We start from the raw sequence: 12,200 nt of genomic DNA, 5'->3' as shown, positions 1-12,200 counted from the left end.
ATTGCCTGAGAGCTGCTTCTCTATCCACCATGGAGTCACTCAGGGGAGGTGCCGCCTAAGAACTGCTGTTCTGTATACCATGGAGTCACTCAGGTAAGGTACAGCCAGAGAACTGCTGTTATAGTCACCATGGAGTCACTTGGGGAAGCGCAGCCTGAGAAGTGCTGTTCTACATACCAGGAAGTCACTCAGGGAGGCGCAGCCTGATAACTGCTGTCCTGTATACCACGGAGTCACTCAGGGTTAGGCGCAGCCTGATAACTGCTATCCTGTACACCATGGAGGCACTCAGGGTAGGTTTCAGGGGTCTCAGTCCACACACGGCAGGCTCCATTCCTCAGGGCTCCAGGTAAGGCAGAACATCATGGGGGATGAGTGTGGTGGATGAAAGTGGCTCCTGACATAATGATCAGGAGGGAGGGAGGGAGAGAGAGAGCTCTCTGCTCAACAAGGACAGAATATAAACCCCATTAGCACACTCCCAGGGACCCCCTTCCACCAGCTACACCCTACCTTCCTACAGTTACCACCTATTTAATCTCTGTAGGGGATTAAACACGATCATTTATATCTAAACTTTCTTGCATGATCTCACACATGTGCTTTGGGGGACATCTCATGTAAACCATAACCTCAGTGCTCAGGAAACCCATAGCTTCTCTGCCATACAGGGCAGGAGCCATCTATTGCCATTATCCAAGCTGGAGATCCAATGCTGGGTTCACAAAATCTGACTATTCCAATAACTTAAGAAAACAGCAAAGAAAGTGCACAAACACACAGAAGTACCTTTCCAAAATCCCCTAAGCTCATAAGGGGAGATTCCATGGAACATTCTATCCCAAAAGGGCAAAGGGTTAGGATTGCAAAGGAGCAGGTGAGTGCAACTTAACCTCACCTCATTATTCAAGTGGGGCTAAAAATCCAATGTATCGTGAGGTGCAATAACTATTTAGTACCCCTTTACTCAGGACTTAAACATGTGTGCCTAGCTACTGTCCAGAATGGCTCCCAACAGCCATCTGGGGAGGAGACCTCAGCCTTGGGCCCTGCAGCCAGGACATCAGGGCAGACCCTGATGCCCCAGGAAGTACCTCAGTGTCTTTGTGCCTGAGCCTGGTTTTGACCCCATTGCCCAAAGGAAGACTTCAGTGGTGCATAAGTGATTATTATGTAACCTGGAAGGCTTTGCCCCAAATGTTGATTGTGCCAGTAAGAATAACATAAACTAGCCAGGCACTAGTGCCCACCTGTAAATGTGGCTCAGTGGTAGAGCACCCCTCAGTTTAATCCCTGGTAGTAAAATTGAGAGTCACACAAACTAGAGAAGATGGTGTTCCACAGAGAATGAGGAGCCAAGTCTTGAAAGGATGGCAGACAGCAGTCACAGCTGGAGGGTCACTGAATCCCACAACCACTGGGCACCTACCCCATCTGCTGCCTGCTTCTTTCTCTCTGTAGCTCTCTCTGGATGTTGATCCAGGTCTGGACTGCATAAATGTGGCAAGAAATTAAATTAATGGGGTTCATATCCAAACTTTCCTGTTTAAAACCCTTGGGTGGCATTCAGGTCAGGTGCTCGAGGAAAGCGTAGTTTTAGGGCCATGTTTTCAGTGTGGAAACCATGTCCTTCCCAAGGTTCCAACAACACCTCTATGAGCCCATATTCGACTACCCCACAATCACCAGCATGTGTGTTTTGCTGAACCTGCCTTTGTTTCTCCTCTGTGTGTGCATGTAAGTCACTCAGCCTGGACATCTGCAGCCACCCCCCTGGACTCAGGTCATGTGTTTCTGGAGGAGACTCATGCACAGGGACCTGAATATCAGTTCATGACTCCTCCCATCCCTTTACAACACTACCATGGCCTCTCAGATGCTCTTGGAAAGGTGAGAGGTGTAAAATAACTGAGAGTACATCAAAACCAAGACTGTAAGAAGAGGCAACCAGCCAGGCATGGTGGCCATGCCTAGAATCCCAGCAATTCAGAGGCTGAGGCAGTAGGATCCCAAGCTTAAAGCCAGTCTCAGCAACTTAGTGAGACCCTGTCTCAAAACAAAAGAATAAACAAAAAGGGGCTAGGAATGTGGCAAAGTAGAGGAGCACCCCAAGTTCAATATTGACTACTGTAAATAGTTTTCCCTCCTCTGATCCTGCAAAAAAAAAAAAAAACAATAAAGAAGAAACCAAAGCTGACTTCTCCAGTTTAGTACAAATCCTTCCAAGTTGTTTTATGAAATATTCAAATTTTAAATGGGGCTGGGTCTTTGAGTTGAACCTTCACCAATTTGGAGGTGTATGCAAACATTTGGGGATGTAGTCTGTGAGCCCCCAACCCAGAGAATTTTATTGGGGAGTAGGTGTTTCTTTGCAGCGCTGGGGATCCAATGCAGGGCCCTTCATCTTGCTAGGCAAGGCAAAACTACTGAGCTCCACCCCAGCCTTCTCAACTTTAGACTTACTATGAAGCCACAGTAATTGAGGCCTGTGGTATGAATGAACAGACAAGAGGTCAATGGAACAGAACAGAGTCCAGAAACAGACCTACATGGACACCTAGATATAGCAAAATGATCCACTGAGGAGCAAAAGCAATACAGTGGAGTAAAGGTAAGTCTTTGTTTTCTTCTTTATAATATATGTTTTTTAGTTGTCAATGGACCCTTTTTTTTTTAATATGTGGCACTGAGAATCGAACACAGTGCCTCACACATGCTAGGCAAGTACTCTGCCACTGAGCTACAACCGCAGCCCGGTCTTTTCTTTATTTTAAAAGTTTTTTTGGGGGGAGTACCAAGGATTGGACCCAGGGGTTCCCTATCACTGAGTTAAACCTCATGCCCTTTCTATGTTTTATTTTGAGAGAGGGTCTCACTAAGTTGCTGAGGCTGGCCTCCCACCTGCAATTCTCCTGCCTCAGCCTCTGAGTCACTGGGATGACAGACATCTCACCAAGAAGACAGATGGCAAGTAAGCACAGAAAAGGACGTTGAACCTCATGTAGCCTTACGGCATTTCACATTAAGCTAATGTGCCACCACTAACCCCTCCCAGAGTGCCTCCCCCCAAAACTCCTGACAAGGCCAGTGAAGATTCTTCACTGTGGTGTCAGTTCAACATGGTATGCACTGTGGAAGACAGTTGGGAGTTTCTCACGAAACTGAACGTAATCTTACTATGGAATCCAGCAACTGTCCACCAAAAACTCAGACATGGGTTTCCATAATTGAAAATAATTCATAATTTACCAGCATCATTCATAATTGCCTAAACTTGTTAACAAACAGTATGTCCTTCCGTTGGTAAATGAGAAAATGAGCTATAGTACAGCCAGATGATCAAAAAGCTAACAGCTAGATGTGGTTGAAAGTGCCTATAATCCTAGCTACTTGGGAGGCTGAGGCAGAAGGATCACCTGAGCCCAGGCTGGGAAATAGAGTGAGACACTGTCTAAATACAACAACAACAACAAATAGGCTCACGACTTTCCAAGGCTGAGGGCAAGGGTTTCAGGAGATCGTACTGAGGTATCTACAGTGTGACTGCTGTGCCAAAATCGCTCATGAATTAGGATACAGCAGTAAAGAAAACTATGACCTTTGGAGCTAACACTTTATTTTCTGGGGACTGAACCCAGGAGTGCTTAACTACTAGGCCACATCCTCTGTCTTTTTCAATTTTGGTTTTGAGACAGGGTCCCCCTATGTTGCTTAGGGCCTTGCTAAGTTGCTGAGGCTGGCTTTGAACTTGCAATCTCCTGCCTTGGCCTCTGAGGATGCTTCCCAGGAGGCATGTGCCACCATGCCTGGCTTGAAAATCTTGACTTTTCACTAGTGCTTATTTTCTTGCAATATAAGCGCTGGTAATGTCAGTTTCTGTGTGCTGATAAAAGTCCTAGAAGCCACCTACAGTACAATATGTGGGTTTACTAGCATAGCTGCTTGCTTCATCAAGTCTACAGGGAGAGAGAATTAGCAAGATGAGAGTCCTCTCTTAATTGACACATCCATATACACATAATCATATGCATTCCAGTATTTTTTTTGCATTCCAGTATTTTGGCATAGTTTATATGTTCAGAACTGAGTCACAAGTTAGACCCACACTCAAGAGCTTGAACACCCAGAGGCAGAGATTATGAGATCCATACTGGCTTTCCTCCTGTGCACTTATCACAGTTTTCAGAGGCTCACTTGAGGTGCTGCAAGAATAAACTCCACATGGGTGAGGAGGGAAGCAGAAAAAACAGGAAGCTACTTGCTTTGGTTTAGATATGAGGTGTCCATCAAAAGCTCATGTGTAAGACAATGAAAGATCCAGAGGTGAAATGATTGGGTTATGCAAGGGCCAGAGGTGAAATGATTGGGCTATGCAAGGTTCAGAGGTGAAATGATTGGGCTATGCAAGGTTCAGAGGTGAAATGATTGGGCTATGAGACCTGAACCTAACCATTTAATTAATCCCCAATGGGCAGGTAAGGGTGTGGCTGGAGGTGAGTCTCCAGGCCTTGCCTTTGGGGCTTTTATTTTGTCCTTCCATAGCAACTTCTCTCTGCTTCATAGCATCATGTCCTGTGTCACTTTCCTCCACAACTCTTCCCCCATGATGTTCTGCCTCACACTGATCCCCGAGGAATGGAGCCACCTATCTATGGACTGAGACCTCTGAAACCATGAGCCCCAAATAAACTTTTCCTCCTCTAAAATTGTTCTTGTCAGGTCTTTCGACCCAGCAGTAAAAACGCAGGCTATAACACTACTACAGAAGTTCAGAAGAGATCTTGTCAGCCAGAGCAGAATATTAAAGAGCAGTGGAGGTGAAGAACATCTTGTCTCTGCACCCTCCCCAATGTGGAAATAATTCAAAATTATATTTAAAAAAAAAAGTTGTAAGTGCAAGCGTGTGTGTGCCGTTCACCCAAATTCATCAATCGCTGAGGTTTTTGTCCCATTCGCTGTGTCACAGCTTCTCAATGCTGTGACAAATGCCTGAGGTGACCAACTTGTAAGGAGAAAAACTTTATTTTGGCTCCCGTTTGGAGGTTGCTGTCCCTGATGTTGACCCATTGCTTTAAGAACTGGGAGGAGGCAGAACACCATGGAGTAAGTACGAGGTCAAGCAAAGCCCTTCACTCATGGCTGGCACACGGAAAAACGAAGAGACTGGGGTCCCACGATCCCCTAGGTGGCACCCTCCCAGCGACAAAGGGCCTGCGAGGGACCCCCCGCTGTGAGACGGTCCGAGCCTACACCTGTGGGACGGTGCCACCGCCGCCCAGCGGTGGCACCTGAGCCTTCCCAGACACTCGGGTGGAAGGGACGAGTCTCCAGGTCGTTGCAGAGCGGGCGCAGCCTCTACGCTGGCCCTGCTGACCAGGGACGCCTGGCCTCCCGCCCCGTCTCCCGGCAGGTGCCCCGTGTCCACCTCCGGCACGCCGGGAGTCCCGGCCCCCAGCTGCGCAGCAGGGTGAACTACGGTACCCAGAAGGCTGTGCTCCGCGCGAGCGCAGGCGCCGGGCCCATCACGGCCCGCGACCGGCGCCTCCCGGAAGGCCGTGCCGGGGCGGGACTTCCGGGTGGTGGCCGTCGCGCCCTTGGTCTCAGCCTCCGAGGCCCGGGGGTCTGGAGTTCCGGTCTCGTCCTGCGGACGCGGCGCCACAGGCACCGTCCCCTCGGCCGGTCCGCCTGCGGCGTGAGTCCTGGCCGCCCGCGGGCCTCGCCTCGCCCGTCCTCAGCACCGGGGCGGTCACAGGGTCGCCGGGCCGGCGCGCCGTTCCCGGGAGCTGCCCGGCCGCCGGGTCCTGAGCGCGCCGTGGGCCCGCGATGGCCGCGCGGGTGAGTGCCAGCGGCCCCACGGTGCGGCTCCGGAGGAGGGCGGGCGCGGGCACGGCGGTGAGCACCGGCCTCCTGGCTCCGGTCGCCTGGGCCAGGCGAGGGGAGGGCGACCGCGGAGAGGAGACGTGCCCCGCCCGAGAGCAGCCCGCGGAGGGCCGGTGGCCCTTTGCCCCGTGCGTCCAGGTCCTGAAGTCCCTGCTCTGGGGCAGGGCCGTCGGCGTCTAGCAGGGGGAAAGGTGCTCGGTAACTGGCGTGTCCCTGGCGTCTGACAGGCCCAGAGCGCCCAGGGACGTGGAAGCCGGCCTCGGCCCTGTCTCCAGGTGGATGCCAACGCTCTGGTGCTGTCTGGTGAGGGCGGAAGGCTCTGCCTCCTCGGACCACGTGTGCGTTAACTGTTTCCAAGAATGACTTAAACATACTTAGGATCAGTAACGGGTGGACGTGCTGCACAACCGCAGCACATTAGAGTCGCTCTGACCTGAAGACCTGTCAGGGTTCCACGCCCAACTTGGACCAGAGTCACTTGTACTCTGCCTCTGGTGGTAAGATGTGTGAATTGGTGAAGCTTCTCAAGCCCCAGGTCACTTACTGTGATATTAAGATTGATGAGAGGAGGTGAGGCACTGTGGAAGGATGAGAAAATCCCCTCCCAAAACACTAAACAGTGGATAATTTGTCTTAAAGTCTCACAACAGTTACTGGTCAAGTGGGATCTGTTTTCCTGATCTAAAAATGTAGGCTCAGAAAGGATAGAAGTCTCTTAAGCAGAAAAAATAGGAAGTGACAGTTTTGATGTTTGGATTCAGACTCTATGGATCTGACTTTGAGCTGGGGACTGGCAGTCATTTGAACACAGAATGTTCTCAGCCTGGGGCAGCACCTGCCTGCACCAGGAAGATGCAGATTGCACTGGTGGGGTCATTATCATTGTTTCCTCACTCCTCTGATGTCCTAGAGCCCTTCTGTCTACATCTCACAGTGCAGAAGTTGATCCCATTGACTGTTCTTGCATAAGCAGCATCTTTCCCTTACATGGTATTATGTTGAAGCAGCTCCTCCTTCCTTCTCCAGCCCAGCATGGAGCATGGCCCTTGGGAAACACCATGTGATTTAGGCCTTGATCTCTTTGCATGTCTTTCAGCGAAACAGACTCTCCTGTCTCTTGGAACAGCCCCACAACCAACAGTGTTCCCTCTATTTGACTTTCCAGGGGTCTGTGACCTTCGAGGATGTAGCTGTGACTTTCACCCAGGAGGAGTGGAGACAACTGGACCCAGCTCAGAGGACCTTGTACCAGGAGGTGATGCTGGAAAACTGTGGGCTCCTGGTCTCACTGGGTAAGGCCTTCCACCTCGAGCATGCAGCGGACCTGCTGCCTCCTTCACTCCACCCTGGCTGCTCCAGAAGCCTCTGGATCCAGCCTTCATCCCAGGGCTTCAGTCATTTACTGGGACTTACCTCTTCCTGTCTGGTGTCCTGTGTCTCTCTGGGCAGTGGAAGTAGGGCCCTTGGGCTCCCAGGGTGCTGTGGAGAAGGCGACAGTGGAAGGAATGGGGAGGCATTCAGGACCCAAGGTGAGATTTCAAGGGAGAACCTGAAGACCACCACAATTTCTCCTGGCTCCTGCCACCATATCCAAACAAGGGCCTTTTCTTCCTGAGCCAGTTTGCAGCATGAGTGGCCTTCTGGTCCTTGCTGTGTGTGACCACCAGATTCCTGGTCCTGTTGTCTGCATGTTTGTATTTTTCCTTATTTGCTGCTGGCTTTTGTGGGACACCCTTGAGGCAGCAAATGGCAACCACGAGCCATCCTTCCCTCAGCCTCTCACTCGGTGCCCAGCGTAGATTGGCCCCAGTCTGTGGTTCTTTTTTATGCCATCTTTCAGTGGGGAGTCTGCCTTAGGAGCAGGGTTGGATCAGGTGTCCCCAGTAGCCCAGTGTGCAGGGTGGTGTGGGATGCGATCTTTGCTAGGGAGGGGTTTGACAGAATCAGATACGTAAATTCTTAACAATAAGGAGTCCTCTGTAACCCAGCCGACCTTCGCTCACCTTTGGTGCTCCGGCCCAGACTCCCCACACTCCAGTCTTTGCAACTTCCTGCCCTTCCTCCCCTGCCCTCCTGCCTGCCGCAGGACAGCACTCGCAGTTTTCTCCTTGTCCTGTGGTGTGCTCAGGGTGATGCAGCATTCAGCTCTGCTGCCCTTTCTCAGCATCTGCTCACCAGAGCCTTCCTGAACACAGTCTCCAGGAGGCCCCGCCCCATCACATGCTGCTTCTCCCATCTGCCTGTATTTATTCCTATCCTCCTAAGCCAGAGGTTCTCAATGGGGAGCCCTTCTGCACACATGGGGTGACGTGGGAAAATGTTCTTGGTTTTTACGTTGGGTTGGGGTATTACTGGCATTTAGTGGGTGGAGACCTGGATGCTGCTGAGCGTCCTTGTAATGCACAGGACAGATCACCACTGCACACGGGACCTAAAAATCAGTTGGCGGAGGTTGGACCTGTATGAGAGGAAGCACAGACACCCCCTCACCTGGCATCAAGAGACCCTGGAGAAGCCATTCTTGAGGACTCATCTGGTCTGGAGACATGCCCTGGACAAGCAGTTCCTTGAGCACCTTTTTCCTGCCGCTGAGATTTGTTGAATGAAAAGTCTGGGTTTAGAGCTGAGTCTCAGCCCAGCCCCTTTCCCTGACGCTTGCTGATCCCCTTTCACCAGAGGGAAGTACAGAGGTGGGACTCAGGTGGAAGGTCATAGGTCGTTGACAGCACTGCCCTTGGAAAAGATTAATCTGCGTCAATTTGCCTGAGTCGGATGTGAAATCTCCAAAGCCGTGTGCTAAGTAGACCTCTGTTGTTCTCATTGCCAAGACTCAGGCATTAGGTGAGGAAAGGAAAACTGACTAATACACATACCTTTGCTTTGAGTGAAGAGAGATTTTAGATGTCTGTTTTCCCCTAAATTACTGCTTAAATATTGTTCGGGTTTGAGCTGACCCAGTGCATTCAACCTGCTTGCCTCGTCCTGTGGACGTGGTTAGCCCCGATATGTGCCAGCTTCTGAGTGCATCCTGGGGCACAGTGGTCATCCAGTGTGGATGGCCAGCCTTGTTCCAGGTCACATGTCAGCTTTCTGTTTGTTCTGGTGGGAGAGGCCTCATCCTAAGGACCGGCTGCTGGGCTTGAGGCCTGAAGGAGATGGAGGGTGTTTACTGCTTTTCACAAAATCCATGTTTCTCCCTTTTTTTTCTTTTTTTTTTTTCTTTTGTCCCTGAACAGGATATCCTGTTCCCAAACCTGAGCTGATCTTCCCGCTGGAGCACGGGCAGCAGTTGTGGACAGTGATGATAGACCTCTTTCAGAGCACCTGTCCAGGTAGGAGCCATGACCTTGGCTAGTGGAGGCCCTGCAGGCTTGAGGCAGGGAAGACACTGGCCTCGGTATCTCTTGGGAAGCATCGTACTGTGGCCTCTGGATTTTGTAGCCATGTTGCCCTTTGACCTGTACCCCTCTGGTCAGCCAAACCCATCGACTTGTTCCAGGTCCTGGGAAAGAGTGAGGTTGGTGAGCTAACACCTGGCCAGGGCTCCAACTGTGTGGTCATGAAACCTGGCTGGGCCGTCACCACCTCTGAGGCCCTACCTAGTAAGGTTGAAGACTCTCGTGGTTTTGTACCTAAGGGTGATTGAGTTGGTACAAGGCTCAGCGGCTCAGCATGTGTAGCTGTGGTTTTCACTGTCCCCAGGTCTGCATGGGGCATGGGGAGCTCTACAGGTTCTTTCTCTCATCAGCCTGCTGTCGTATGGTTTTTCCACTATTCCCCCTTCCAGGGACACCAGTCCGCTTATGTTCCATCCTAGGGAACTAGGCATTGGCCACAGTTGGGTCCGTGTGCTGGGATAAGTGGCTGGGCTGTGTGTTCAGGGAGAACCGATGGTGTGATTGACATCTCAGTCCACTCCCTTCGGGTAGTCCTCAAATGTGCAGTCACCGTAGTCTCAGGCGTTGGGTTGTATCTGGAAAGATTTGTCACCTGCTGCATGAACACAGAACAGCAGCGTCCAAGTATAGCAAAGGGCTCCTTGAAAGTAAGCTTTATTGTTCATCTCATGTTAGTCAAGCCAATGAGAATGTCTCATATTTCCTCTGAAGCCTGAGGAAGGGGGCTTTTCTCTGCCAGTTTTCTTTTCCAGCTGAGTTCTGTCTGTCCTCCTTGCCACCTCGCCTTCCACTGGACCTGAGTGTCAGACACCAGCAGACACCACCCCTGTCTTCCTGCTTTGTCAAGGAGACTTGGGTGGCTGTGTTCCACATTTGGGCTTTTGAGGCACTGTTGCCATCTGTGGGTTGGCTGGTGCCATGGCAGAGTCATGGTCTGTGCCCTCTGTTTGTCCCTTGGCCTGCTGATTGAGCACGGGGGTCCTCAGAGTCACCTTCTCCCCTGTTGGCCTTGCCTCTCCACTTGTGTATCTGAAGAGCCTAAGAATGAAAGCTTGGTCTTGCTCACCTCACTTCCCAAGCGCCAGTGACCGGTCTACCACCCACGCAGGTGTCTCCCTCAGTCCTGACCTCAGCCGTCCACACAGTTGCCGTTTGCCAGGCATAAGGTTCCGGCATAGGTCGCAGCCGCGTCGGCACATGTTCAGGTTGGAGATGACGCGTCCCTCTCAGTACTGCTGGACTTTCAGCCCACACACATGCGTCTCAGGCTCTGTGGCTTCTCTTCTCCTGATGGACGAGCTCCTGCCCTGGCCATGGCCAGTTCCTGTGCTCACAGCTTTCTGTGGAAATTCTTCTATGCCTTTTTTTTCCTTATAATTTTCTATTTCATTCTTTCTCCAAATAAAAATGTTATTCAAGTTCCTTATATTTGAAAATTAAACAAATGTTCGTAATTTACACTATATTCATACGTTCATTCCTTTTCTGTGTATTTAATTGTTTACATGTTTTTATGCTCCTAAGCAGTAAAGCTGTAAGTTTTCCAATTTATTGATCATCTTCACATGTGTAGGGGCATTTTTAATAATAAATCTAGGATTAAAATGATTGGATTTGAGACCACAGTCATTGAAGTTTGTGGGATCATTCTTTTTACTTTTTGGCACCGGGGATTAAACCCAGGGGCACTTTGCCACTGAACCACATTCTCAGCCCTTTCTTTTATTTTTTATTTTGGTCTAACCAAATTGCTTAGGGTCTTGCTAAGTTGCTGAGGCTAGCCTTAAACTTGTGATCCTCCTGCCTCAGTCTCCTGAGCTGCTGAGATTACAGGTGTGCACCCTACACCCAGGTGTATGATCATTTTTACTGTTTATAAAGGACCTATACCAATTTGCTCTTCAGGAAAAAATGGTGGATTCTATCAACATATTTCCTGTCCAGTATTTCATAAGTAAATTGCTCAATTTTTGCCATTAAGTTGGCACAAAATAATGATATATAATTCTTCCATGGAAAAATTTTAGTTTGCTTTTCTCTTTTTGTTTATAGGGATTCTTTGTATGTTCCTGATCATACTTACTGTTTATCAATTGTATAAGCTACAAATATGTTTTTGTAGTTATATTTCTCTTTTTGTGGCTCTCTTTAATGTGTCTTTGATTTCATATAGGTTGTATTTATTTATTTATTTATTTATTTTTGGTTCCAGAGATTGAACCCAGAGGTAATTAACCACTGAGCCACACCCCCAGCCTGTTTTTAATTTTCATTTTGAGACAGGGTCTCATTAAGTTGCTTAGGGCTTCGTGGGGCTGGCTTTGAATTTGCCGTACTCTTGCCTCAGCCTCCCAAGACACTGGGAGTATAGGCATGTGCATCCATGCCTGGCCAAGGTCTTCCTTTCAATAAAGTCTAATTCATGGCTTTCTGTATAGGACTTATCACTTTGTCTTATGTAAAACATGTTTTATCCTGATGTAATCATTCACTCCTTAGGTTTTGCTGATCTTAGTTTGGTTCAGAACATATTGTGAGATATTAGTGCTTTCACTGTCAGTTCCCCTGGGGTAGATAATTTTAGTGCTCTGTTCAGGGAACAGCTCTCCTCCTCACACTGAGCTGCCGTGCTTTCTTCTCCATCCACCAGACCTCCATATGTGTAGATGGGTCTCTGAGCTTTTGTTCTTTCTTCATTGCTAGTCTCATTGTCTTTGTGCCAGCCCCTCATGGATTTGGGGAGAGTCATCAGTTTATATTAATCAATTCTTTGTTGATGTAGACCTCAATGTCTTTATATGCAGTGTTAAAATTTTCTCCATCAAAGGGCCCAATAAAATCTTCTTTCTCTTAAGTTGTTATTGTTGGGTGTTTTGGCCACAATGGCCAAATAGCTAACTATAACACATAGCAGTGTGTGCC

At 49.4% G+C, this 12,200-nt stretch overlaps 1 protein-coding gene across 10 annotated transcripts in view; it reads left to right on the top strand.

Moving 5' to 3' along the window:
- Nucleotides 1-5,573: 5,573 nt before the first annotated feature.
- LOC308638191 (aurora kinase C-like) overlaps nt 5,574-12,200 on the top strand; it is a gene marked incomplete at its 3' end in the record, with an annotated part of 60,597 nt that continues 53,970 nt past the window's right edge. For 6 of the 10 annotated variants that reach the window (XR_014019770.1, XR_014019771.1, XM_081275338.1 and 3 more), the window contains exons 1-3: nt 5,574-5,835; nt 7,046-7,172; nt 9,117-9,212. Coding sequence is in view for 4 of the 10 variants with exons in the window: in XM_081275338.1 (XP_081131464.1) it covers nt 5,824-5,835; nt 7,046-7,172; nt 9,117-9,212 (235 nt within the window). Of the gene's footprint in view, nt 5,836-7,045; nt 7,173-9,116; nt 9,213-12,200 lie in introns of those variants that run through there. The other 4 variants (XM_081275349.1, XM_081275350.1, XM_081275335.1 and 1 more) reach the window with 2 other exon arrangements.

Source organism: Spermophilus citellus (assembly GCF_964194105.1).
Source record: "Spermophilus citellus genome assembly, chromosome: 18".
Classification (NCBI taxonomy): Eukaryota; Metazoa; Chordata; class Mammalia; order Rodentia; family Sciuridae; genus Spermophilus; species Spermophilus citellus.
Note: the sequence above shows the minus strand (reverse complement) of the source record. Positions and strands in the feature narration are given on the sequence as shown.